Raw genomic sequence first — 27,115 nt, forward strand, 5'->3', positions numbered from 1 at the left:
CTGAGCCACACCAGCCAAGGCAGAAGATTTTCTTAAGGCATAAAAAACATAAATCAAAAAGGAAAAACTTGGTAATTTCACACGAAACTTACAAACTGTTCATCAAAAGACAGAACTAAGAATGAAAAGACAACTAGAAAAAAGATATAATTTGTAAAATATATAACCAACAAAGAGCTGTGTCCATAATATATTAAAAATTCCTATGAATCAGTAAGAAAAAGACTTGAATAGGCACTTTTAAAAAACCTGAAGACCAATCAAAAGTGTTCAATGTCATTAACAATCATGTTAAAATTATTACTATACATGTAACAAGCTAGTTAAAATTCAGAAGTATGACAATACCAGATACTGGAGAAGGTTGGGATAACAAGAACTCTCATTTACTCCTGGTGTGAACGTGCATGGCCACCTGGAACACATTATATGGTAAAGTTGAAGACTCACCTACAAGAGTCAGCATTACCACTTCTAGACATGCATACACTACAGAAATATGTGTCTATGTACACCAGGAATCATGCATAAAACTGCAAAAATGGCAGCATTATATATAATGTACAAGGACTGAAACCAACTCAAACGACTATGAACAGTATGTTGGCAATACTATGGTGCTGTCCTCGAGTACACATTAACAAAACTGAATGAGCTATGCAAATTCAAGCAAACTACAGCTACAGAGCAACATAGATGAATCTTAAAAACAATCATTGAATGAAGGAAGCCAAACACCAACACACACACACACACACACACACACTCTCTCTCTCTCTCTCTCTCTCTCTCTCTCTCTCTCATTCCATTCACAAAAAGTTCAAAACCTGGGAAAACAGAATGACCACTTATTTAGGGATGCAGACACAGATAGAGAAACTATAAAGAAAAGCAAACTACCACGAGCCATTAGACAACGGTTACCACCAAGGTACCGGGCAGGGGAGGGGTGGGGCATGGTCCAGATGATCCAGGAGGGGCTCCCAGGGGCTCCTGAGCTGTAGATTTGAAAATCATCTGGGTCGTGGTGACGTGGGTGCTCGTGCTTACCTTCATATTCCTTCAACTGCACATCTGTGTATCACGAACAATTCTGTGTATCTCAAAATTTAAAAATAAGTTTCAATTTGAACAACATCACAGTCGTGAGCATAAACGATCTCTATGCTCTCTGGGAGACAAGGAGAGACTACCTGCCTCGCTCTCCAGAAAGGACACGGAAGCTTGGAGGAGATGTAGGTGCTGAAACCGGATGTAGTACCCACGGTCAGCGTCTTGTCCCTGAAGTACTCACTACCCAGATTCTGCCTCCTCAGAGGAGATGCATGGGAAATGGTGAAGTTGGTAAAAGCTCCCATCTTAAAAAATACTCCAAAGGCGGCTCTTTAAGGCTTCTGGCAAGGACATTTTATTTTTTGGTTAAAGCCACATTAACAGAAACACCATAAAAACAAACATGTAAACAAGGTATCAGAACTCTGGTTCACTGAGACACCTCACACCCAGAGCATCTGAGGTACAAAGGCACCTGGATAGGTGCTGGACAACCTGACTCTGTGGCAGCCGCTCTGACCCAAGGTGGCGCAGGCTGACTAGAAAGCCTGGGACCGAGGCCACCCAGGACCCTCCCCTGTCCGCTTGGTCCGCTCCAGACAAACCTTCACTACTCCAGAGACCCTCCTGCCAGGGGCTGGAATACAAAGGTGTGTGTCACGCTGAGCTTGCAGACAAAGGGCTGTAGGGCCAGGAAGGAGGAGGGCGGGAAAGGATGTCAGTCAACTTCTGTAGATCCACACGGCCTCAAGAACTCCTGTCCTCGTTCATGGAACCACTTATTAGAGACTGTGAACAGACAAAAAGTGTGTTACCATCCTGCTGGTTAGGTCAGCTCCCCAAATTAATGACTCCTTCAAGAGAAATCCTTCACTGGGCCCTCGGATTCAGATGAGAGTACGAAATGGTCTCAGGCCTCAAGCTCAGGAGGAAGCTTAGTGTGGAAGACATGTGTATAAACAGTATGTATAAAGAGATGTGTGTGAGGCTGCCATAGAAACAGAGCCAAAGAGCATCTAACCATATGGAGGAAGAGGAGACCCCAGGCTGGACAGGAAGTTTGAATAGGAGTTGTCCAGGGAAGAAGATGGACAGACCATCATGGTTTCTGTAACCAAGGGGGTCCAGGAAGTGGGAACAGGGTGAGAATGACATCCAGGCATGAACTCCCTGGTGTGTGCTAAGAACCCTGGCCAAGCTGCTATTACCAGAAAGTGGCAGGTGGGAAGTGAGAGGCAGGAGATGAGGACGAGGAGGCCTGTCAAGACAGTGGAGGGCCTGGATGTCGCCTCAGGAGCTGCGGGCCAGCAGATCCGACCTCTGTGCCGTGGGTGGCCAAGTGGTCCCCTAAAACTGTGCCTCAAATTCCCATGAACTACATTTCATTCCTCAACACAGACTTCCACAATGAGTAAAACAAATTTATTCCAATGTACTACAGGGGGCATAGATCTTTTTAAATGTAAGTCAACTTGTAGTAATGCAGGTATTTAGTGGAAAAAAATCAAAATATTTACAAGCCTTATATGATAAACAGCCATCTCCTACCTACCCCTTCCCACCACCCATCACTGCTTTCAGAGGACATTCAACTTCTTTAGTTGGTTTTTCTGATATTGATCTGCATTTTTATAAATAACTTGCTTATAGGGCTATTTCTTGACTTTTAATTTTGGAATTCTTTTATACTACCCCTAAAACATACTTATTACCTCCTATCTTTCTGATACAGTTAAATCACAGGTTTTAGTTAAATTAATATTTAGTGTTTACATATTTACATATAAATATTGCTCACACATAAGCCACCTAATAGATTATACTTTTATTCCCTGTCTTTTCTTTTCCCTGGTCAGCAACTGCCTCATTTTCTTTCTCATTTGTTCAATTGTCTGAGACCCTATCATTATCTATCCCTGGAACTCTGTAGGAGGGCTATAAACTCATCTCTCTGTGATCACTTCCTGTCACATGCTGGTCCAGGCCTCTCCAAGGTGCACCCCAGCTGCCTCCAGATGCAGCTGAAGCTTCAGCCTCTGCGGTTTGAACTCAGCCTCATCTCTTGGCCCACAGGCCTGCTCTTAGCCAAGTGACAAAGGCAGCCAGTCCCCACCACTGTGGGGCTGGTTTCAGCCTGTGTGTGCCTTGTTCCACATGGGCCTTGCTGGCCTGGAACACCCCTGCCCCTCTCTGACTCCTGTGCTCCCCAGGGCTCCCTCAGAACCCTTGCCAGAGTCCACCACTCCGGAGTACCATCCTGGACCTCCAATGCTCGTCCAGCTATTCTTTCTGGGCTTTCTTGGCATCTCTGAGAGTGACCTCAAGTGCTTGTCCTGACAATATACCCAGCTCAGTGGACTGCTGCATGGCTGGATGGGACTACCAGTTAGCAGGAGTAAAAATTTAAAAACTAAAAAAAGAAACCCAAACATTTCAATAAGAGAGACAGTCTTGGCTTTGTGAAAATCTGGCAGCAGTCGTCTCCAGTTCGGGGTCTCGGGACGAGTACGAATGCTCAGGCCGAGGCCTCCGAGGCCCAGCACCACTCCTTCAGCCACTCACCCCACTTGCAGCCCACAAGCACGGGGCAGGCAGCGTGCCTCGTTCGGTAGTCGCCTTCCCCACTCCGCAAGAGGTTGTACCAGAAAACTGCCGTGCCCTGGGAAAAGGAGACAGCCCGGTGGACCACACCGTCAGAGGCTGGCCCAGGACCTAACCTGGGGCACCAGAGCCCCACCCCGAGCAGAAACGCCCCCACTTTCCCAGGCACAGGGAGACTGGGCTCTGGGACCCCAGCCACAGACAAGTTCCCCAGAAAGCACCTACCCTTCCCATGAGGGTGTGTTTCTGAAAACCCACCTGCCCCTCAGGGGCCTCCCTCCCCGCCCCTTCTCCCCTCAGATGAAAGCTGAGGCCACAAGGTCAGAGGTTAGGCAGGAAGGGGCTAAGGCCCCTCCCATGAGAGTCGAGTAGGCCAGCGAATGGGACTGGGGGATATCATGCCCTACTTCAACGTCTGAGCCATACAAATGACAACTTACCTTCTTGGGCCAAATTGCAGCCCCCAGATCAGGGAAGACGGTGGCACCCCCAGCTTCTACGTCGCTCATCTGGGAATACAAGGCACAGAGCTTTACCCGAGGCGTTCAGGACAACAGAGCCACAGAGGACAGGATGAGGTGAGCAGATGAGCCTCCCCAGAGCAGGAACAGCATGGCCAGGGGACTCTGCTCCTCCGCCAGCCCTTCCGGGAAGAAAGGCTCTTCCCACACCCTGCCACTCCCTCAACCCTGCTGAATCTGTGTGGTTCAGCAGGACAGTCTCCACGCATGGGCGCTCCAGACCTGCAGGCCTGCAGGAGACCCACACCCCGGCAGTCCTCGGATGGGAACAATCCAAGTCTGTACTCGGAAAATGCCTGCTGAGCCTCCAGCCCTTGTCCCCGTTCCACCTAAGCTGCGACACCCCAGGAGCTGCCCTGATGCTGCCAACACCACCTGTGGCCCCACTGTGGGCTCTGTTTCTCTGGCTCTAAAAACCTGGTGCTTTAGTTAGTTCCTCGCCTCCCCAGAACAGCGCCTTGGCCAGGGCTGTCTGGGTGGACAGGCAGGGCACCGTCTCTGCAGAGGCCCCGCTTCCTGCCATGGCGAGGCCTCAAACTAAACAGAACACAGGTTCCCTGGCAGGGAGGCGGCCCTCGCGCCCAGAGTGTGCCTCGAATCGTGCCCACAGCGCCACTGCTCCCTCGTCTGGCTCTCCGCTTTTTCCTACAATGCAATGGCGTTTGCAGCTAATAGATATTTCCACAGGACACATACCAGACAGACTGACAGGTCCTTGACAGACATGGAAAATGAGTAAGATGAAAACCCCCAATGGCCGCAGCCCTAGGAGTCAAATCCAGACTCTCCTCTAGGACCTGGAGGCCCCGCCAGGCTCACCGGCCGCTCCCTCCAGCCACTGTCCGAGCCACCAGCCTGCTGCTGTTTTTCCAACATCCCACACTTGTTCCCTCTTCCAAGTCTCCACACACTCTCCTCTGCCAGAAACCAAGTTCCACCAACTAATTTCCACTCCACCTTCAAGTCTCGATATTGACATGTTCTTCCCAAGGGAGGCCTCCTCTGACCACCGACCCTGAGCTGCTGGCTTCGAAGCACTTGTCACCATGGTAACGAAACAATGGCCTCTCCTGTGTTTAATGTGGGCCTCTCATCTTAGACCATCCGCCTCACAAGACAGACCACACATGGCCTGCTCACCAGTGTGTTGATGGTGGTCCCCAGCACATAAAAGCCATGTAATAAAAAAACGTAAATGAGCCCTGGCCAGGTGGCTCACTGGGTTGGAGCGTCGTCCCCTACACCCAAAGGTTGTGGGATTGATCCCCAGTCAGGGTGTGTACGGGAGGCAATAGATCGTTGTTTCTCTCTCTCAAACCATTAAACATACCCTCAGGTAAGGATTAAAAGAAACTAGAGGAAAAAATGGACACAGGCATCTGTCTCTAAGTTTCCTGACAGCTTCTCAGTCTCCCTGGGGCTGGCTCCCTCAGCAGAGGGGAGAGAAAACTGTCGCTCACATGACAGAAAAACCCAACAGCCTGCGGCTGGGGCGCACGTAGCGGATGGGAGGCAGGACACCAAGTCTGGGAGAAAAGGCAGCTTCCATCTGAGAGGCTACCTCTTCACTCTGCTGCAAAGGACGGAAGCTTCCAGGGCACCCACCTAAAAATTCCAGACCAGCACCAGGCCCATCAATAAGGAAGATGTGAAGGTCTGGGGGGGCCAAGAAGGGTGCTGAGGGCCAGAAGGGCCCAGCCTGTGAGCACTGCTGCTGGTATCAGCCCAGTGATAGGGCAGGAGGGAGAGAAGAGAGCTTGCTGGACCCAGTCTCCCCTTAAGGCCCACACACCTCACACATCATACTCACGTAGTTTAAGAATGTGGCCACACGGTTCCCCGTCCCTAAATGCTTGAAAACATCTTGCTCATCGTTCTATAAAATTAAGTGAGAGTGAACAGGGGGGCCTGGACCCGATACTTACATAGTTAAGAAACGTCGCTAACCTATTCCCCTCTGTTTTGAGGCCGCTGTCAAAAGGTCGCTGCAACAAACAACAACTTTCACCCAAGTTTGCAACTGACTTCACCCACCATCCCCCACCCCCAGAGCAGGGCGAAAAGGGTTGGGGATTGTAGTAAGTGTGTGTTTCATCCGTCAGCCTGGACCATGGACCAAGTAAACCCAGGCAGGACACGGGGAGAGGGCGGGAACAGCTTTCACAAGAGACCCAGTGGGTCCTCTGCTATGGAGTCAATGGAAAGGACAATAGGTCCGGCGGGAGGAGCGTGCCCCACATCACAGGGGACACAGCCAGGCCGCCCTGGGCTCGCGGCCCGTGGTTCCAGACTGGGGCTTTTCCAATAACAAAGAGCAGCCCTGGTGAGGTGAGGGGAGCCTGCTGTGGAGGCTGAAGTGCTTCTAGGAACTCCAGCCTTCTCAAAGCAGCTGGGACAGGGCCCTTTGCAAGCACAGTTGATTTGGGTGATTTGGGCCTTACCCGGGAGAAGTCAAAATGCGGCTCGTACTGTCCTCCCATTCCGTAATTAGCAACCTGGGGGCAAACAACAGCATTGACCTTGTCAGCAGCATGAACAGCCCTGAAGCAGCCCCTCTCCCAGGGGTGCTACCTTCCCAGGTAACAACTAGAACACCTGAACCTCCAAACAACCAGAAGCCCCAAGACCAGCCTCTCTAAGGTGGAAGATAACTATGCCCGGCCAGCACTGGCAGAGCAAACGCTGCCGACATGTCTACAGCGGGGGAAGAGTAAGGCTGCAGCACAAATGTGGTTTCCCAGAGCAAGATGGGCCATCTGCATGTGGCCACTGTGGAGGAGCTCCAGCCCTTCAGGGACACTCAGATGGCAGCAGAGGGAGCCCTTGAGACAGACCGTGGTCTCAGCCCTATTTGTTTGGGAGATAAGGAGAAGGTAATCCAGAGGAAAGCCAACAACAAACTCATGACTGGGATTTTTTTCTAATGCTAGTTTGGGAGTTTCTCAGCGCCTGGCACTGCCCCTGCCACATCTGCCAGCGTGCTACAGGACCTGCTCCTGGGCGGGCTGACAGAGCCTCCACCCCGCAGTGGCCCGCTTGCAGGACATCTGTCTCTGAGTGGAGCAGCAGGACCTGGGCGGCGGCTGCAGCGTGGCTAGAGCTGCTACCCTACCTCAATGCCTCCAGCAGAAGCCTGGCCCTGAACAGGACCTGAACCACCTCAGTGTCAGTAATTGGATTAGAAACTGTAAGTGCCTTTGTGAACAGTTTATCAGCACAAGGTAAGTCCCAAATTGCAATGGTTATTTTAGCTTCAAGATGAAGTTCAGAATCTGACATGAAAGCTGGTTGATCAAGTGGCACCACCAAAGTCCACCTAGGAACACTTCCTGAAACCCTAAAAACGTGTGGGGCTCAGCTATTAGTCCTCAGAAAATGGGTACTTTTAGTGTATCCTTCCGAGCAATTCCAACCATCAGGTGAGAAATGCTTTAAACTGGCAACAAGGGAAGCCATGAGGGAGGGCAAGGGGGGCGGACTTCACCAGAGAGAACCCTCCTGCGGGGGCCCAAGCGGAATTTGTCTAATGCAGCAGTTCTACAGTTCAAAGTGCAGACACTGGGCAGCATGGCTTTCGGTCTTCCCCAAAACAAGAATCCTGACGTGGAGAATCAGGGGACGAACAAATGCAGTCACCCACAGCTTCGGCCTTCAAGATGCCCACACCAAACCCCCCAGGCACCCTGTCAATGGAGCAGGAGGCCCGGTTCGGCAGCTGGCCCGCACGCAGGCTGGAGGCGCCTCTGCAGAGAGACATGCTAGAGCGGTTGCTGAAATGACTGCACCAAGGCTTTTTCTGGGGCTCCACTCAGGTCGAGAACTGAAAGCAATTTTACACATAGCCGTGCTTGCTGCGCCACCGCGCTGGGGAAAGTGCCAGTGCCACACGCCGCTCTGCTCGCTGCTGGGGCTGCGGGGTACAGCTGTACCCCCAACACTGCCATGTGTTGAGGGGAGTGCTCACACATTCAAACCCCAGCAGTGAAAGAAGCCACCCTGCTCCAGCTGGTCTGTCTTTTCACACTTGGAGAACCACACGCGGTCATGGAGCTGAAGCCCTCGGACCCACACTCTCTGACACCGTCTCCAAACCGTGCCAGTGCCATGGGAACTGCCGGATTTGCAGCCATCTGACTCACTGTCTGGGCGAGCTCCAGTCCCCAGGCTCACACCTATAACAACAAGCAACTGCACGTTGAAACTGATTCCTGTGAGGGGGTATTCATTTGAACCTTTAGATTTGTTGTTGCAGAAGTAGAAGAGCCAATCATTAGAGAGATAAGGGTTTTTATGATGCTGAGATAAGAGTGAAGGCCAAAAATAGTTAGAAATCACTTTTCTGGTGAGACTGAGACATTGAGTCAGAAATGTCTTCCATCTTAGAGAATTCTAGCAGTGTAACCTCTATCTGGCCCTCATCCAATTCACAAGAAAACCTCAACTGCCCCTTTTTCTTCTAAATAATCTAGAGCAAACCCATCGACTGAAGGAGCATGAACAGGCGGCAGAAGAACCGGTTCCTTTCCAGAAGCCTGCAGCGCCCACACAGGGCTCCTGGCGTGCGCTTATCACACTGCAAGTTGTCCATGTAGAACGAGCACTTAGAGACGGGTGCCGAAGCCCAGGTCCCTGGCCCCCAAACAACATGGGACCAAAGCCTCAACACTGCTGGCCGGCAGTGGAAATGCCAAGACAGCGCCTGGAAGCAAACAAAACTGGTGTCTCAGCCCCCCGCGGCGGTCTGGATCCTCCAGAAGGGCCTTGACTACAACCGGGACTCAGGCCCCATCATCCACTGAGCTACAGCACGAAGAGAGGCCAGGCAAGGTGAAGCCAGTCCAAGCGCTAACACGCAGCCTCCTGGGGCTGTGTGTGAGACTGAGTACAGAGGGCAGAGTTGGGAGGCCAGCCAGGAGGGCAACAGGGGCACAGGGCCTGTCCACTCTTCTCAGCAACCTCAGCCCAGGGTATGGAATCAGCCAATCAAGCAAAAAAGTACAGCTACTTGGCCAGGACCACAAGAGTCCTAACATCAGCTCTGATGTGCGAGAAGCAGTGGCAGGTACCTTAACGACAACAAAAACCCTGCTCCGGGTGATAGGAATCACAACAAAGCCAACGGGGATGCACCTAGTACATCGAGAGCCCTTCTTTCTCTTGCAAGGGTGGGGTTCTCACACAGAAGAAGGAAGTGGGAAATGCGGCAAATCCCTCCATCTAGGAGCCTGTCTGCAGAACTTAAAAATCAATAGAGAACTAAGTTGAGCTGAACTGAAAAGATTACATAAAGTTTTTGCAAGACTGTTTGTAAGGTAATCAGCATGTTTTTTAAAACCTGTGGTTGACTTCACACAAATCCATAAAGATGACCTTCAAATTTGGTTTTCTGATTGCTGACACAGCTATAGACTAAAGCGGGGGGGGGGGGGGGGGCGTGGGGGGGAGACAGAAAGAGATAGAGAGAGAGAGAGAGAGAGAGAGAGCGCGCGCACACACGAGCACACCAATTTGCTTGGGTGTGTCCAGGCACAAGTTCAGAGACTCTTTTCCAAGTGGCCTTCAGTGAAATGTTTTAATGAGAGCTGTGGTTAATCAGACCCAAAGGCCAAGCCTCAAGGTGAAGAGTGAAATCCTCAAACACATAGAAACTCTGGCTGGACAGACCCAGGAGACTACAAAAATGCTAGGGAAGCTTCTCCAGCAGTGTCTCAGGCCATCGCTTTACAATGGAACCAGAGGCTCCGACGTTCAGAAGGTGGCCAGTGCTGACTTGAACTCAACAGGCTGAGGATCAGCATCAGGAGCCGCACCCCAAACCTGTCGGCAGTGCAGCCACGTCTTCATAATCACCTTTGAAACACACAGGAAGCCAAGGGTCCACACGGACACTTTGGGAAGAGCACTCCGCCTTCACTAGCCAATTGGTCCAGGCTCTCACTTCTAGCCACACACCCCAGAACACTTTCCCTCCACGTACACTTGACCGGGACTCAGCACCTGCCCTCTGAAGACGTTTACAGTTCTCGCAGAGGTGCCCCTGGAACAGCTCAGGATTTCTGAGTCTGTAGTCAAGAACATACCAACAGGCCTGCCACACCCGGCTCCTGGCATGATACTTGGCACACAGAGGGTAATCGATAGTTGCTCAATTTTAACTGTTGAATGCCATCAGGCATCCTTAATTCTGGCTTCCCGAAGTGAGGTCACTCCATAGTCACAGCATTATACAGTCATTCTGTTTATTGGACAAGCCTCCCTAAGCCTGTCCCTGGGCACCATGGGAGACCATCTAGCCAGAAACACCTGCTCCTAACCCAGGGTCCCAGGGACCAGCCATACCTGCAGCAATTCTGCGGTCTTTACTGTTAGCCCTGTGATGTGCTGCATCCGACGGTTCACTCGCGCCACCACGGGATCATCGCCCTCCTCCAGCCAGGAGCTAAGCAAAAGGAAGAGGGAGAGAAAGAGAGGAAGGGAGGACAGGCTGAAGTGAGGTCCTGTACTCTCTCCCCTGAGTCAGGGCCAGCTAACAGGCAGCATGGGGACTGCTCTAAGTGGGGGAGGTGCCAGCGGGGAGGGCAGGGCGAGCCACCCTCCGCTGGGAGTCCCTGGTGGGGACTGGGAGGCCTTGGAGTTGGGCTTGAGCAGTTGCCCCACCACTATCACCTTCGCTGACCTTTTGGAAACCCTGTAGCTGGCAACGGTGAGGACGCCTGTCTTGGGATCACGAACAGTGGCTCGTGCAAGCTGGAAGGCAGGAAGAGAGGGCAGACTTATCCTTCTTTGCCTCGAGTGTTTTCCTGGAGAGACTGGGAGCAGATTTGCCAGTCAGTCCAGTGTGGGACGAAGCTTTGCAGGCAGGGGCTCCAGCCACGGCCCCATGATCCCGAAGCCAGGCCAGCGCAGTCATCTGAGGGTTCCCCATTCCTGCTCCGCAGTCAGGCCCTGGCCACTGACCTGCTCATCACCCAGGTCCATGCCATCTGCAGGAGTGTGCCTACAGAGTCTGCTTGTCCATCCACCCATCTGCCCAGATGGCCGCCTTCCTCACCAGGCCCACACGCTACCACCCTCCCCTCCAGCACGCCTGCACTTGGCTGCCCAACCCAATCCCCTCTCCCACCTGCTCTTCAAACAGTGCCACCATCCCCAAGTCTCAGCTCTGCACACTCCTCTCAACCTGGTCAAGTACACAGCCCTTCTCAATCTCCGGGGCCTTCTCTGCCAAGACACCTGTCCAAAGGCTCCCCTGCTGCCCCAGCTGGCACTGGGCTCCCGCTGCACAGGAGCAAAGACAGGAGGCACAGCGTCCACATGCCTAGGCAAAGTCTCCAAGGTCAGACAATAGAAGGAAAGGAAATTCTACAAGTGGAACTAAATGAACTGCTGCCAGGAAGCCAGCCACCTTACCCACCTCGTCACACACACCGGTGCCCCTTGCCTACCTCGTCTCCCCCAGGCTTCCCAGGCAGGTGCAGTGATGTACTCCTGGGGGGACCTGCTGCCCGAGCTGGCCCCCAGTGCTTCAGCTGTGGACCGTCCTAAAGAACTCATATGGCTGGGACCACAGACCAGGACACCCCCACCTCCACAGCACCTGCCCTGAACTTCAGTAAACACTTAATGAGTGCCTACTACATGCCTGGCACTGCACTGGGTGACCAAGGCGTGGCACTGGCCCTCATACAACTCAGTCCAGTGAGGAGGCCCTAGAACCAGTGGGGTGACTGCCATACAGCATGGATTTGGATGTGACCTTGTAGCCAAGGAGAAACAGGGAAGACTTTACACAGGGGAGGGACACTCACAACTGAATGTAAGAAGGGTCCTTGTGGAAAGCTGACTAAGGCGGGCCAGAGTGGGAACAAGGGGCCAGTGAGGAGGTAGAGGCAGCAGTCAGGGCAAGGGGTGATGGTAGCTCAGGTGGGGCTGGTAGAGGGATGGTGAGGAAAAGGCGGACCAGAGGCTGGTCAGGAGGTGAGACCAGCTTGGACACCATGCTGCTCTAGCATGTTCTGGTGGGATGGCCAGCATGCTCAGGACAGAGGGCCCTTCCCTGATGGCAGCCATAGCCACAGCGAGACCCCATCCGAGCACCGGGGCCTCGCTGCTGGCCGGACACCCCCAGGAGGCTCTGGGCAGCTGTGCTCTGCTCCGGGAGACAGACAGAGCTATTCTGAAAACAGACTGGGGACTCAAAGGCAGCTGCCAAGAACTCCCCACAGGCCAAGTTAAGCTCATCGGCCCCACTTCAAAGCCAGCATAGCATCTGTCCCTCAGAGGTTCCGGAAAAGGAGAGGTCAGCATGTTTGGCTCTTCGCATGGCTTCTGTTCAAAGACAAGTTTTCCCAGCATCACCCCCACCACCCTTGCCACACACGTGCATGCGTGCACCACTCCCACCCCTTACATACACATACACATACACACACACAGAGAAATGCTTCACTGCCTGGGTCTAAGGGACTTGTGAGGAATTTCTCAGGAGATTCTGTTACACAATGCCTCCCTCACCTGGCAACCAGGAATGTGGTTTTCTCCCCTGGAGGCTTTGGAGCTGATCCAGGGGGTGCGGAGGAGTAGGTCCTGGTCCCCATTCTCCACACACACTGGCTAGACCCTCCCTTGGCCACATCAGGGACACAACTGACTCTGGCACCTCAAGCCAAGGTCGTTCCAAGGTGAGACACGGGGGCCAGGGCAGGAACCTGGCTTAGGTCTCCCTGTGAGTGCGGGGCCTCCTGGACGCTACAGTTCTATGAGGGGCAGAATCCTCCCTGCCCATCACCAGTGACAGAGAGGGGAGGGGAGATGGCAGCAAGCAGTTATCTCTGAAAGATGTCAACTCTTTCAAATCTCTGATGCAACTCATGAAATAGAAGAACAACTTTATAACATGATGACATATCTGCAATAAACCAACAGCCAACCACATATGCAGCAGTGAAACACCAGAGGAATTTTCAGCTAATTCAGGGGCAAGACAGGGGTGCCTCCTGTATCGGTGCTCCAGAAGTTCGGGGCAGTCCAATACGACACTAAAAACAAGAGAACTGTAACTATTAAGAGGGAGAAGCCGAGTTTTTTCTGATTTGCAGGTGATGCTACTATCTGAACAACCCAAGAGAATCAGCTAAAACCGAAAGAGGAATAAGTTCAGCAACAAGCTGTGACAGGCACAAGTCTGTTTCCTCATGGGGAGGATGAACGCGACAACACAGCTTGCTTAATGTCATTAATATATGTTAAGCATTTAGAACAGGGCCTGCCGCACTTAGGAACTCTGTAAATGTTAGCTATGACTAGGAAATATACTTCTACAATCAACAGTTTAGCATATAATAACATAACCAGTAAAAGTATAGTGATGGAGAAACAAAGTGAAGTTACAGTAACAACACACCCGCCTAGGGGCAAATGCCACGAGGCGCGTGCAGGGGAAGACAATGTTAAGTGATATGAATCAATGACGACACCCAAGGGGGAGGAGAAGACTCAACATTGTAAAGATGTTCTTTCTCCCCATTTGCAGGCCTGATCAGGAGCTCCCCAGGACCCAGCCAGGTGGCACCCTATGGCATACCTCCTAAAAACTCGCCCCCACACCCCGGCCCCCACAGAGGGGCAACACTTCTCCCTGTGGGCCTGCCCTGCCCCAGTGTGCCCCGGCTGTCCTCGTCAGTTCCTTGGCTCTCTTCCCCACTGGCCCACTAGGTCAAACTGAGTCTGCAGCTCCTCAGTACCCGCCCAGCGGACTCATGCTAGACACCGGCCACAGCCAGCTGGGTAAGGACAAACTGCCCCACAGTACTAGGGATGAGTGACCCAAGAAGGACCTGCAGGGACACCTACTTTGGGTTTTGCGAGCTCCTTGATCCTCTGGATCTCCTCGTCAGACATGACGTCGTAGTACCTGACGATGTGAGGGCTGTCCCACTCGTCCTCCTCTTTGAAGGGGGCGATGAGCAGCTGGGGCGTCCTGTTGCCGTGGTGGTACCTACAGAAAAGCCTCTTCTGCCTCTGGGGTGTCTGCAGAGCACAGAGCAACAGGCCCCAAGCTGAGCGGGCCCCAACCCTCCACCCCAGGTTGGCTGGCTGGCTGGCTGGCTGCAGACACTGGACTCACACCCTGTGTCCAGTAGCTGCTCCTCCCAGCCCCACCCGGAAGAAATCAAAAGCCCCTCAGCTTGCCTGGCATAAAATGACACCCCACACATCAGGTGATGTTTCTCTTTCCCCAGAGTACCACAGGTCCTGTGGTAGAGGGTAACCCCTGACCTTTCTCACAGAGATGTGAACAAAAAGGGCTGGGGCGGGGGCTTTCAAGGAGGAGGGGCCAGTGAGAGCCAAGCAGTCAGCCTGGAGGCTGGAGGCGAGACTGCCTCACACCTGAGCCTCCTTGTGGGAGCCCTGGGACCCCAAAGCTCTCAAAGGCCAGTGATACCTGACACTCAACTGTCCTACAGAGCCCACGACTTCCCTTGGGGTCTGCGGAATGGCCACACCCATGGTTTTCTTCCCAAGAGTGACTGGGCAGAAGCTGGGCATGCTAGGGTAGGGAGGGGGCTCAGGACTAACTTAGAGAATTGAAAATCTACCTGGGACATGAGGGGAGACAGCCTCCCGTCCTATACCTCAAAGAAGGCCCACAAGTCAGCCTCTGCAGGCACTACAAAGAACTAGGGAAGATGATGGAAAGTAACCTACTTTCCAGCATTTGGGGGCAGAACATCCCCCCAAAATCTGCCTGTCCAGAGTCGCAGCCTAGGTGCACAGCCTGGGCTCCTGACCCGCCCACAGGTCTCACCAGTTTGACACCCTCCCCACGACAGAGGCTCTCATAGACATCCCTCTCGGGCAGGTAGTCCACGGGCCTCTCATAGATGCTGTCCTGGGTCGCCTGCTCAGCTCTGGTCTGATTTGATACCATTTTTTCTCTTTCTTCCTCCAACAACTGTTCAAAGTATCGCAGATTCCCTCCAGCTCGTTCATGGCTCGGGTCTAGAAAAAGCAAAGAACAAGAAGGAAAAGGAAACCACAAACATCTGTTAGGTCATTTAGAGAAATTATTCTATAAGCGGTTTTCCCTCCCAGCAGCTCACTCACACGCAGCATCTGCCTTCCACAGCACCTAACCAGGTTCACGAGTCAGAGCTAAAAAGACAACAGACGTTCTCCCATTCTGGTCGTTGATGAGCAAGAAGCAACGAAGGCACATGGGGGGCGAGGCAAGCTGGGGAGGGACACTTAGCTGGTCACTGAGGGGGCTGTCCTCTCAGGCCTCCCTGGAGGTCCCAAGGACACAGTTCCAGAGTCCTACCTCCTGCCCCCGACTTGGCCATGTAACAGTTACATTTGTCCCCTAGGGTACATCCATCTCTGGTGACCCCATCACAAGCTGACTCCAGCTAGAAGGCAGGCTGAAATAGTGGCCGCAAAAACAGCAGTGTGACACTGTCCCAGCCTCACCATGCGGGCCTCACAACACGAAGGAGCCAGGATTACTGTGTCCCTCCTCGGATGGAAAAACAGGCCCAAAGGTTTCCTGACTCCCTGTCCAAGGCGCTTACTAACATGACAGAATCTAACAATCTCTCTTCCCACCTGGGTCTTGCTGGGACACATATGCTAGTGGTCATCAAACTCACGAAAAGCATTTCCAGACTATGATGCTCCATCTGTTACTAAAAGGCAGAACAGATGGTTTTAAAAACAGTGCTTTTGACCGCATTAGTCCCACAGCATGAAACACATTAACCACCAGAGCCAGGGCAAGTCCACCAGGTAGACAGACGGCAGGCCTGTAGTCAAGGGTCAGGTTACTGTCACCATGGCAACCCTGACGCACAGCTTGCTCTGAGCTGGCTTTGGGGGGGGCCTCCATCCTGCAGAATAGCAGGTGCAACAACAGCTAGAGGGGTCACAGGCCTCACTCAGTGTGCAGTGTTAATGACAGGCCAGACTTGAGTTGGTTAAGGAGCTAGCTGGCAGCTGGACTGGGTCTGAAAGCAGTAAGGCATTGGTCACTGACCAGGGAACAGGTCAGACTGGCTCAGTCCCAAGAGAATGACCAGGTGGTGGCCAGCAGAGTGGCTAGTTCTCCTGCCAGCTGCCGATCCCCATCTGACCTCCCCTAGAACCTCCTTACCAAGAGACAGCAGGCGGCGGGTGAGCTCCAGGGCGCGGTGCAGGTCACCCAACTGGAAGACGGCATAGCTCAGGTAGTCCAGCACCTGGGCCTTGGTGCTGACCGCCTCTTCCCCAGCATCGAGCTGCTTCAGCACCTGCTCCATCCACAGCACCGTGTGGTAATAGTCCCCTTCATTGTAAGCCGAGCGACCCATCCCAAAGCAGTCATCTGCACTCATCACTGCCTGGTACTTGGTTCCTGCAGCAGGCGAGGCAAACAGTCAGGCTCCGAGGAGCCTCTGCAATGGGGGAAGAGACCCCCACATCGAGGAGGCCTGGGCCACTGGCAGGGGGCATCCTCCCAGCAGAGCCTTCCCAGGACTTCAGACCACACACCTCAAAGAGTCATTGGTACCGCGAGCACAGCCAGGCTGGCCCTACCCCAGGCTGTGGCTCACAGCCAACCTCTGAGCCTCAGATGTCCCTTTCCCAAGAGGGAAGGGGCCTTTGATACAGAGGAGCCCAGGAAGCCCAACAAGAAGTAGTTTTCAGAAGAATATGAAGGTCCAGTGAGTCACACAGCAGATGTCTGTGGGCAGCTGGACGTGTGAGGCTGGAGGGTAAAAAAATTAGTTGAATATAAAAAACAGAACTTAGCTGGCATCTAAAGCCATGGATGAGGATAAGTGCTTCCGGGAGAAGTCTGAGGAAAGAGTAGACAAGGTGTCTGAGACCAGGGCCCCAGGAGGCACCTGTACAGAAAGAACAGAGGAAGAATGACACTGAGAGGACTCAGAGGTAAAAGAAACAGGAGGAGCAGGAGCCATGAGACAGACACCAAGGGAGGCCAAGAGCCAAGGCTGCAGTGCCAGCTTTGGCCGTTAGGTGGCAGGGGCCTTGCTGAGCATCATCTTGCTGCAGGCTGAGCCCTGGAAAGTGACCATGAAGAGTTTCAAGTCAAGAAGATGTGGTATGTCACCTATAGGGACATGTGGGGTTTAAAGTGGTGGCAAGATGGGGCCGTGACTGTGTTCCTCAGAGAACCCTGGAAGCAGGTCCTATGGAGAGCAAGAAGCTGTGACCCCTGCCCTGGAAAACAAGGGCACCTCCCTATGGCCCTGCTACCAGTAACTGGGCCTGGCTGACAGGGAGGAGCTGCTTCTGAGGGGGCTCTTCCTAACCGATGTCCAAGATGGGACTCTGCATGGAACAGAACTCCTGCTGCGGTGGGCTGGCCTCTTCACAGACTGGAGTCTGCTCGCCCTGGAGGCTCAGGAACAACATGGAATAGAGAGTTGAGGACAAGATGAGTTAGCAGGCAGACCAAAGACTAAGGGGTTCCTTGAGCCCCTGTCCACACTCCATGGGCCCCCACAGGGCTCCTCTGGCTCTGTGGGCCCAGGAACCCGCACTGACAGAGGCAGTATAACACAGCCGAGCAAGCTGGAGCTCTGGGTCTGGGTGGCTTTCACTATGGCACCCATCAGCACTGTGACTACGGACAAGTTGCTTAGCCTCTCTGAGTCTTAGTCCCCTTATCTCTAAATAGAGATAATACCATCAATTTTAGAGGGCTGGTGGCAATAATTTGAAGAGATGATGTATGAACATATCTCTTATGGTCCCCAGGATGCTAATAATCCACAGCTATTATCAACATGTCTCACAGATGCAAGAATGTCACGAATGGCTCCCAGACACTCAGCATCCTCCCCAGAAGCCAACTCAAATATCTACCCCCTGGAGAGTGCTCCCTGGAGAGTGCCAGCTGAGCTGGCTGAGAGCTGGAGGGCAACCAGACAGGAGGCCTGCTGGCACAGGTAAAGGATTCCTGCAGAGGGCACAGGGTGAACAAAGGAGCTGAGTGGTGAGGAAGCCTTATACAACCAGTGGGCAAAGAGGCCAGTGAGATGAGGTCAAAGTCTACGTAAGAGGAGTTTAGATGAAGCCCTGAAAGTTAAGTGCTGTGATCCGGAACTCACATAGAGACGAGTGCCTCAGACCACGTGGAGGGCCCTACTAGGGCGGCTCAGTAGCATCGTCCCATATACCAAAAGGTTGTGGGTTCGATTCTCGGTCAGGGCACATACAGGAGGCAACCAATCAATGTTTCTTTCTCTTCCTTTTTTTCTCTCTCTCCTCCTCCCTCTATCCCTCTCCCTCTCTCCCCCAAATCAATAAACATATTCTCAGGTTGAGGACTAAAAAAAGACCACGTGGTAGATGATTTCTAGGGGTGAGCTGAAGATACACAAGTCACAGTGGTATTTCAATGACCCAACTGAGAAAGGAGTGATCACGGAGCTGCAGTCAGGGCCTCCTGTACTCTGAGCTATACCCTCTCAGATCAGGGCCTCCAAGCACAGAAGACATGAGGGAGGTAGAATCTCCAGGCCTTAGGATCCTGGCATGGGCAGCCAAGGAATGGAGGTGCTTTTTCCTGAGATAAGGGGTAAAGGAGATGGGTAGAGAGCTCAGAAACAAAGATTTCAGTTTGGGACATGTGAATTCTGAAGAGCCCAATGGAACATCCAAGCAGAGCGGTCCCATAGGCCTTTGTCTGCACTGGCTGGAAGCTCAGGGGACAAGCCTTGACAGGGAATTGAGATCTGATGCCATCCACGTACAGGTGATACCTCGAGTGATAGAAAGGGGGCTGGGCTCACCTGGGGAAGGTGTGCAGGGAGACCATGAGGTAGGGGTGGAATCCTAGGAAGTATCTCCCTTCCACCTCTGGCTCCTCCAGGATGCACACAGGACTGTTAACTGCAGTAAAACACCAATGCCTGGTTGTGGCTCCAGACTGGTGTGAGACGATTGGTGGCTCTTCCACCAATCGTCTCACAGCTACAGGGCAAGCTGATCTAGCAGGTGCCCTGAGCTGCCTTCCACCTCTGGCCTCGTGGCCTGTGGTCTAAGGCCTGACTGAGGCAGGAATAAGGAGAAGTCTATGCCTATAGTGCTGGTTCACAGGCTCCTCAGTACCAGGGCTCTAGGCCTTGACCGGCCAATGACAGAGAGCCTCCTTCTGCCACACACCATGATTTCTTTGCCTGTACCTCCTCCAGGGTCTCCCTGGGGGAGGTGGTATCCAAGATTTAATGGGGTCCAACTGAATCCCTGGGGTTTTGGCCTCTAACAGCCCTCCCCAAACCCCAGATATCTTCTTATAAATATACTGGAGCAGTCAGTGGGAAAGGGGCTTATGGGGGAAAAAAAATGAGAGAGAGACAGAGAGGGGGAGAGATTTAAATTGAGAGAATATAACCACAGATGCCAAAAAAGAAACAGCCAGGATCAGTGTCCTGGAATTCAGAGGAGGGAGAATATCAGGAAGAAAGGGGCTACCAGTGTGCCAAATGCTGCAGAAAGTTAAAGAACATTATGTCTGAACCTGCCCTTGGATTTAGCAGCTGCCTGGCCCCTGGTGACCTTCCGGTGGCAGGCTTGGCGGATGGGAGACAGCAGGGAGGGGCAGACTTTGTGCATTCAGGAGGGCCTGGGAATCAAGGAAGTGGAGGAAGACTGTAGATGACTGTTTGGCAGCCTCACCAGGGGGAGGAAGAGCTCTATGAGCAGTAGACACTCAAAAGCGCCTTTGACCCTGAGGTCAAGTTTGTAAGATGAGCGAGAACAGAGCCTGCGTGTCAGCTCAGGGGTAGAGCCCAGAGAGGTTCTCGCAGAAGGAGTATGGCAGGGACTGCAACCGAGGGCAGACGGGGCACGACTGTGAGTCAAGAGATCAGCCCTGGACAAGAAGAACCCAAAGCGGGTGGGAGGGCTGGGGGTCTGAGTGGTGCGCTGGAGGAAAAGCCAAGGGGGTCCTGAGCAGCAGCCTCGGCTTTCCCTGAGTCGCAGACGAGGGGAGGAACTCGGCACATACAGGGAGGGAGGCTGCAGGGACAAGGCTCTGGGGAGGCAGCTGTCATGGGAAGGGGGACTGGCACATCAACTGGAAACCACAGAGATTGTCACTGCCAGAGGTGACCAGAGGGCACCTGGAGGCAGTGGCTCCAACCCTGCCCAGACACTGCAGTAGAATCACAGGCTGGACAGGCGAAGCCCAGAGTGGCGAGTTACCTGGAAGTTCCCCTTTGGAAATCATGGCTGGATCCAGCTTGTATGTGTCCTGAAGCCTCATCAGGGCCTTGGCGGCTCCCATCTCGTCCTCGTCGGTGGGGAAGAACTGTCGCTGAACTGAGAGGTTGGCAATAAAACCTTCCAAATGAGAGAGGGAGAGCAAGAGGTTACCCTTGACCCAGGGGAGGAATTCGCCTGGGACCAGAGAGGCCCTCACTGGACGGTCTTTGGCTAGTGCAGGTTCCCTGCCACCAGGAAGCTGTCCTGATGGCTCCCCCATGGAGACCTCTCCCTTCTTACCCCTCACTGTACCAACTGCCAGTGCTGCTCACTGGGGACTCGACAGAAATGGCCCCACACATTGGTTAGCATGTGGAAGTCTTGGCTCCAAAGCACTCAGCTGGACCAGTGGAGATAAAAGGGATAGAGGACAGAGAGCGTAATTGCAAGGGGCACAGAGAGGACTCAGGAGGACTTGCTGACCACTCAGTGGAAAATGATTTACATGGACAACCTTGACCCAGGATTATTGGGTTGACCAGGTAAACACGGACTTCCAGCCCACATCTCAGGCTGAGGAGCCCAAGGGACAGAGGTAGTTAACTTATAGAGCCCAGCTGGCCACTCGTTACTGACCACTGGCCCTTATAATCCAGAACAGTGACAATGACAGTCCTGGAGGCATCTGGCACTGTCTGCACCCCCTCGATTAGGGGCCAGGACTCCATGTGGCCAGGCCCAGCAGGTGGGGCTGCACCAGCACAGTCCCCTGAGAGACCACACTGGGTCTTGCTCTGCTCTCTACGTACCCCCCAACACTCAAACCTGCTATGACCTCAGGGTAGGAGCTCCCCAACTGTGGTGTTCAAGACCACAGCCTGGAGGGTGGGAGAACCCCTGACCTTAGAGAACCCCAAGAAAGCTGTTCTGGGACTCTAAGCCCTCTCTGTAAAGCAAGATATGCACCTCCAGCAGTCTCAGGACTCCAGGAGGGGGCCAGACCCCTCCATGCTGATTCAGGGGCTGTAATTCTGCCCATGAGTTGGGATCTGGGAGGGAAGCTCCAGAGCCTCCCTTCCCAGAGCGGCAGCACCCATAGCCACCTACTCTCACAACCCCAGCTCACATACCCACTCCTAGCCACACCTGGGGACCCGGGGGCCAAGATACTGCAATGCTATTTTCCTCCTGACTATATGGCCAGGGACCCTAAAGAGTTTATTATCCAGGAAAAGAAAATGCACCCCAGAAAAAGCCACACTATCAGCATGTCCCCTCATTTCCGGGGCAAGAACTCTAAAAATTAGAGGTGAAAAGAACCTATCGCTCTGTGGGCCTATCCTGTCTCCTCCAGGTAATTTTTCCCCAAAGAAAAAAACGAGATGTGGATGGTAGAGAGGGGCATGGACAACAAGAGTGGAGAGTGGATGGTCCCCCAAGCAGGCCTGTTCTCCAGCAGCGCAGGCCGAACACTCAGTTCTGAGCTGCGGGCCCAGGCTGGGAGGCAGGGGCCTGGGAAAGGCAGCCTCGGCTTCTGCAGGCAGTGAGCTCACTGGGCACAGCTCCAGCCCAGCTGAGCTCACCAATCCCTCCCCAGAGGCTACCCTGGCCCCAGCCAAGCCCAGCCCAGTCTGGCCACATGGGCTGAAATGCCTCGGCCAGAGAAACAACGAGTCTGAAGTTAATCAGCACTCCCAACTCAGGGACATGAGGCAGGGAGTCCTGGAGGCTGGGCCCAGGGCTCAGAGGCAGGAAGGCCCACCCCACCATCTCCTGCTGAGAGGAAAATGTTAGAGCCTAGAAAGTTCTATCAGAGTGAAAGCACCAAGCACAGTCAAAGCTTTAAAAAAGTCCCTGCACTGACCTGCAAATACCACTTCTAGGAATGTACCCTAAGAAAACAAGCAAAGATGTCTGTGCAAGATTGCTGATGATTTGGAAACAAGGCCACACCCACTGGCTTGACCAAGTTTACACGACATCTGTACGACAGATGACTGTCCAGCCATTAAAATGGTGTTTCAGAAGAGCATTTAATGGGCGCACAGAGAAGCTGCAAAATTTAGGAAAACAGAATATTCTCATGCCACAAATCTGCCAGTAGATTTATTTTATTTTTAAAAGACATGAATGGGAAAAAACAATTTTTTTAAAAGACATGAGTGGGAATGAATTTAGATGAGGCCCCTGCACCCCAGCTTGTGTGGGCCCCACCACCCAGCCCACCTAACTCACTTCTGTCAGTTCATTTGGCCCCTCAGAGCAAGTGAGTCTGCACCCCTGGTATGTATGTATGGTTCCTTTTTTTTTTTAATGTATGTGTACGTATAAAAAACCTGGAATTTGAGTCGTACTTATTATCACTAGGTGATTAGATTAAGAATTGTCATTTCCTTATGTGAATGTTTTTGTATTTTCTAACTTTTCTATAAAAGTGTGTTAATAAAGTATAATTAGAAAAAATCACTACCAAAAAAGGGAAGTGAAAACACTAGGAAAAGGCAAGAACTGATTACCAACATGTATTACGCAACAAAGCCAGCCACTGGCTGGTCCCTACAGAGAAGGGGAAAGACGTGAGATGACAGGGTCCCTGTTCACACATGGCGCACGCCCTCCTGACCCAGACCCAGGACAGGCTCAGCCACACACATCCCAGGCTCTCCCAAGCATCTGCTCGCCATTCCTCACCTGCGGCCGAGTCCTGCAGGACAAGGTCCTCCAGTGCGGGCCACTCTGTGTTCAGCCGCTTCACCAGTTTGTAGGCATTCACAGGGTGGGACAGGTAGCCCTCGGGGTCAGCAGCCGATTTGCTGGTCAAAGCTTCCATTTTGTCGGCCCAGCTGTGGAGCCAGAGGAAGGGAGACTAACACACCCACCCACAAGGGCCTTGACCTGTGGTAAGTTCCCTGGTGGGACTTAGGATACTCGTCATCAAGAGACAACCAAGAATGAATACAGTAAGGCCCCATGGACCTGTGCAGCCCCTTAATCTGGACAAGAGTAGGGGAGCCCACTATACACAAAAAGGCTCTTAAACAGAAAGGAAAAGGCAGTGAGTCATCAGCCCACGTGGAGCCACTCTAGGGACGGTCACAAGGTAACTCCTGGCCAGCGGCACAGTGCTCTCTCAATGGCTTCCTCTTCAGGTGCCCCAGATGGGTTCCCAGGGGGCAGGAGGCCTGACTCAGGGTGGACGTGGAGACTTTGGACACTGGGCACCTCTTAATCTTGGAGAGCTTGGATTCCTCCACAAGGATGTACTCCTTCAGAGACTGCACCAGGTCCTTCTCTGCATAAATCAGGTCCGTCATGTGCCCTACAGGGGACGGGAGAAAGGGCCTGAGAGAAGTGGATGAGAGATGTCCCGCCCCCTTCCTCGGGGCACAGAACACCAGCACAGAGGCCAGTCCCCTGGGCCACGGGCATGTTGTCTCTCTCAGCATACTGGGGACTTGGAGTTGAAGCAGACTAGGCGCTCACACGGTCCTGGCCCCCTGCTTCAGGAAGAGAGAGGCAGAATGCTCTCTGCTCAGAACCACTCCCCCATCTGGGAGAAAGGGAGTCAGGAAGGCCAGGCAGCCCAGCAGCAGCCTGCACTTCCCAGGGACAGGGGCCCAGCTGAGACAGCTGGCTCCTGGGACAGCCAGGTCATCAGGGCCTCGGAGGGGGAAAGGGCAACTCTACAAGTCCCAGTCTCCCTAGAACTGGTCAAAACCAGTGGGTGAGGCCACCGCTCTCTGAATGAGAACAGGCCTCAGGCAGGGACATCGAGGCACTTGAACCAAAGACTGCTCGGTAGGGGACAGCCCCGCAGGCACATACCGATAGAAGTGAAGAATTCAGCCTGCACGCAGCCCAGGACACCAAACCAGGCCACCAGCAACGTGGACACCCGGAGCTTCATGGTTGCAGAAGGCAGCGTCTGCAAGGTATTCAGCAACAGTCACTGGGTGAACAGTGGGGGAGGAGACACATACCCACGCACACTTGTATACACACTCTCAAACATGCCAAAACCCTGACCTAGCACACAGAGGCTAAGGAGGTTCAGGAGCAGCAGGGGGTAAACAGGGATGTGGGCTCAATTCCGGCCCCTGCTCTAGGAGGCCACAGGCCCTCGGGAGACACTGCCCTCTTGGCTCCTGGTAACCACCGGCAACAAGGGAAGGCTGGACTGCACGGGACTTGGTCACCACTGGTTCTGACAGTCTGTACCCCGAGATTCTGGGCCACCCCTTGTTTCACAGATCGTTTGTCTGTTTCTGCCTTTCCTCCCACACGGGCCAGGACAGAGCCAGGTGCTGGGGACCCAGATGTCACACGCAGCCCTGCCCATAAGGAGACTGACATTGGAGGAGAGACAATGACAGAAAGAGAAACGGACACAAGATGTTCCAGGGGACCCACACCCACAACAAAGTGCACAGCAGCTGGTCAGCCAGACAGGGAGTAAAAACGGCCCCTGCCAGTCTGCACCAGGCCACAGCAGGCACGCAGGGCAGACACCACTCTTCCTGCAGTGAGGCCCCACAGGACGCGCCCACCTCACTGGCGCGTCCCCACTCACAAATGTTTACTGCAGACTCACATATGCCAGGCACTGAGCTAGGCACTCCAGAAACAGAAACGAACCAGCCACACAGGGCCAAAGCCCCGGGCTGGGCCCAGCCGCGCTGCTGACAGGGGTGAGAGGCCAGCTGCTACCTTCTCACGAGCCTAGAACCAGCCCTGAAGGCAGCAGGCACAACCTGCGACAAGCCCCACTGGTACTGGACCTAAGTACACAGCAGAAGCTCATCCATGCAGCTCGGGGCATGCTGGGGCACGGGCACCCGTCTGAGCTCAGCTCTGTCAGTCCTTCCTCTTCCTGCTCTACTCCAGCCAAGCCCCACAGGAAGTTTACTAAGAGAAAACAAGGAAAAGAAAGGAAATACAAATGCTTCCCCCCAAAATATAAGCCTTATCTAACATCTCTAAGTCCAAGTTGACTAATACCAGGGGGGTTTTTGCCTGCCGCGGTCCATTAGACAGAGTCACGCACACTGTTCCTCGCCTAGCCTTCTCAGAAGAAATTCCAATCCACTGCAGTTCCAAGTTAGGCTCAGAGGAGCCCAACCACAACCCCCACCCCCAAATGGGTTCTTGATTCAGGAAGAGAGGGGAGTAGGTGAATGGCCTCATTTGTCCATGCCCCTGCCCAGTGTCTGCCCTAGGTGTTGGAGGCCCAGAGACTCAAGGGACAAGGTCTTTCAGCCAGAATCTGCTGCAGCGCAGGGAGTATCATGCTAAGGGGTGCATCCTGGAGTGAGGGCAGCAGGGGAAAGCAAGTCACAGGAAGAAGGGAAGTAGGGCTGGCTAGCTCCAAGGGGGCGTCCAGGTTCCCCTGATGCAGCCCCAGGTCTGCTCCCAGGCTCACCATACTGCATCTCTGCCCCAGGGTTCCAGAAGGCCTTTCTTGTTGTTTACACAAACCCCTTTCACAAGCCTTGGTATCTGTTCCTTATCTCCCAAGAGGCTAGACTAGCTCAGGAGAGCAAGTGCTGTGTATCTGTAGGGAAAGGACAGTTAAAAACCCAAGCCAGAAGACTGAATCTATGGACAGTGAGGGACCAGCGGACCGGGCACAGGCTGGTGGGAGAGGGGGCCACAGGCAGGAGACCAGACCAGACATGGTCGGAAGTGAGGGGCCCCAGAGTTCCTCCCGTGTGTCACTGGCTGCAGTGGCATACCTTTTCAGAGAACAGTGACAAATTCAAGGGCGGGAGAAGCCTCTTCATTGCTTTCAAATCACCGTGGTGATACAGTCCATGGTCCGTGCCTTACAGGACACAGGAGAGAGCACCCAGGTTCCTTCAGTACGTGAACACCAGCGGCTATTTCTCTGGAATGGGTCGTCTGGCGTAGACCCAGCCCATCCACGAGCCCTGGCCTGGAGGAAGAGCTCCAGAGAACCTCAGATGGCGTTCTGGGAAACTGCCTCCCAAGAGCCTGCAAATCCCTGCTCTGATGGAGGAGGGGATGACTCCGCTGATCCAGAGAGCCAGACACCCCCAAGGAGCCCCAGACTGCTACCATCAACACCTCCACCACAGGCAGGGGTGCCCTGGAGCCCCCACCCATTTCTCCTGATCTTGGGCCCCTGAACACCAAAGGCTTCATACAAAAAGGGGCAGGTTGGGAGCGGGCAGCATCCCATCTCATACCTGTACTCAGAGCCTCCTGGGGGCGGGGCAGGTGGGTGTCTCTGTGCATGCCCCGTGCCCCCACAAAGCATCTAGGGCTGCTGACGCCCTTCAGGAACCCTCAGAAATCCATGCTAAATGGTCCTGGAAATGGGCAATGTCAAACCTCTTTTTATGGAAAACGACGTGGCCCAGAGCCCAGGCAGAAAACCAGCATGAGCTTTGTGTGAGCTGCTCCTGAGTGGACAGCCGCGCCCGGCCCACAGGGCGCGCCCAACAAAGAACACTTCACCACAGACCTGTTCGAGTTAGGGAACCACCACAACGGAAGACTGCACATTTCTTCCCTACAAAGGATTGCTGTGGACTGGGTGAGAATGGATGCCACGTGCAGACACCATGGAGTGAAGGTCCAAGCATACTGGCCAGTGACAAGAGCAGGCTCCCAAACAATATGCACCCTATGATTTCATTTTTACAAGAAAAAGCGTATATATAGATGTCCGTGCATATACACAAATTTATATATACATACACACACACGAT

General features: G+C 53.4%; 1 protein-coding gene across 7 annotated transcripts in view; it reads right to left on the bottom strand.

Annotated features, from left to right (window-relative positions):
- Nucleotides 1-1,384: 1,384 nt before the first annotated feature.
- The window catches only part of P4HA2 (prolyl 4-hydroxylase subunit alpha 2), a 31,404-nt gene continuing 5,673 nt past the window's right edge, over nt 1,385-27,115 (bottom strand). For 3 of the 7 annotated variants that reach the window (XM_053912447.1, XM_053912446.1, XM_053912448.2), the window contains exons 3-16: nt 24,210-24,309; nt 23,607-23,703; nt 23,076-23,227; nt 20,385-20,522; nt 16,324-16,563; nt 14,983-15,176; nt 14,028-14,204; nt 10,852-10,922; nt 10,515-10,614; nt 6,617-6,670; nt 5,986-6,051; nt 4,095-4,163; nt 3,616-3,712; nt 1,385-1,842 (exon numbers count right to left, since the gene is read on the bottom strand). In XM_053912447.1, the coding sequence (XP_053768422.1) occupies nt 1,772-1,842; nt 3,616-3,712; nt 4,095-4,163; nt 5,986-6,051; nt 6,617-6,670; nt 10,515-10,614; nt 10,852-10,922; nt 14,028-14,204; nt 14,983-15,176; nt 16,324-16,563; nt 20,385-20,522; nt 23,076-23,227; nt 23,607-23,703; nt 24,210-24,291 (1,608 nt within the window). In that variant the 5' untranslated portion in view covers nt 24,292-24,309 and the 3' untranslated portion in view covers nt 1,385-1,771. Of the gene's footprint in view, nt 1,843-3,615; nt 3,713-4,094; nt 4,164-5,985; nt 6,052-6,100; nt 6,161-6,616; nt 6,671-10,514; nt 10,615-10,851; nt 10,923-14,027; nt 14,205-14,982; nt 15,177-16,323; nt 16,564-20,384; nt 20,523-23,075; nt 23,228-23,606; nt 23,704-24,209; nt 24,310-25,803; nt 25,936-26,116; nt 26,301-27,115 lie in introns of those variants that run through there. The other 4 variants (XM_024557097.4, XM_045192639.3, XM_045192640.3 and 1 more) reach the window with 4 other exon arrangements.

Source organism: Desmodus rotundus, chromosome 10 (genome assembly GCF_022682495.2).
Source record: "Desmodus rotundus isolate HL8 chromosome 10, HLdesRot8A.1, whole genome shotgun sequence".
Classification (NCBI taxonomy): domain Eukaryota; kingdom Metazoa; phylum Chordata; class Mammalia; order Chiroptera; family Phyllostomidae; genus Desmodus; species Desmodus rotundus.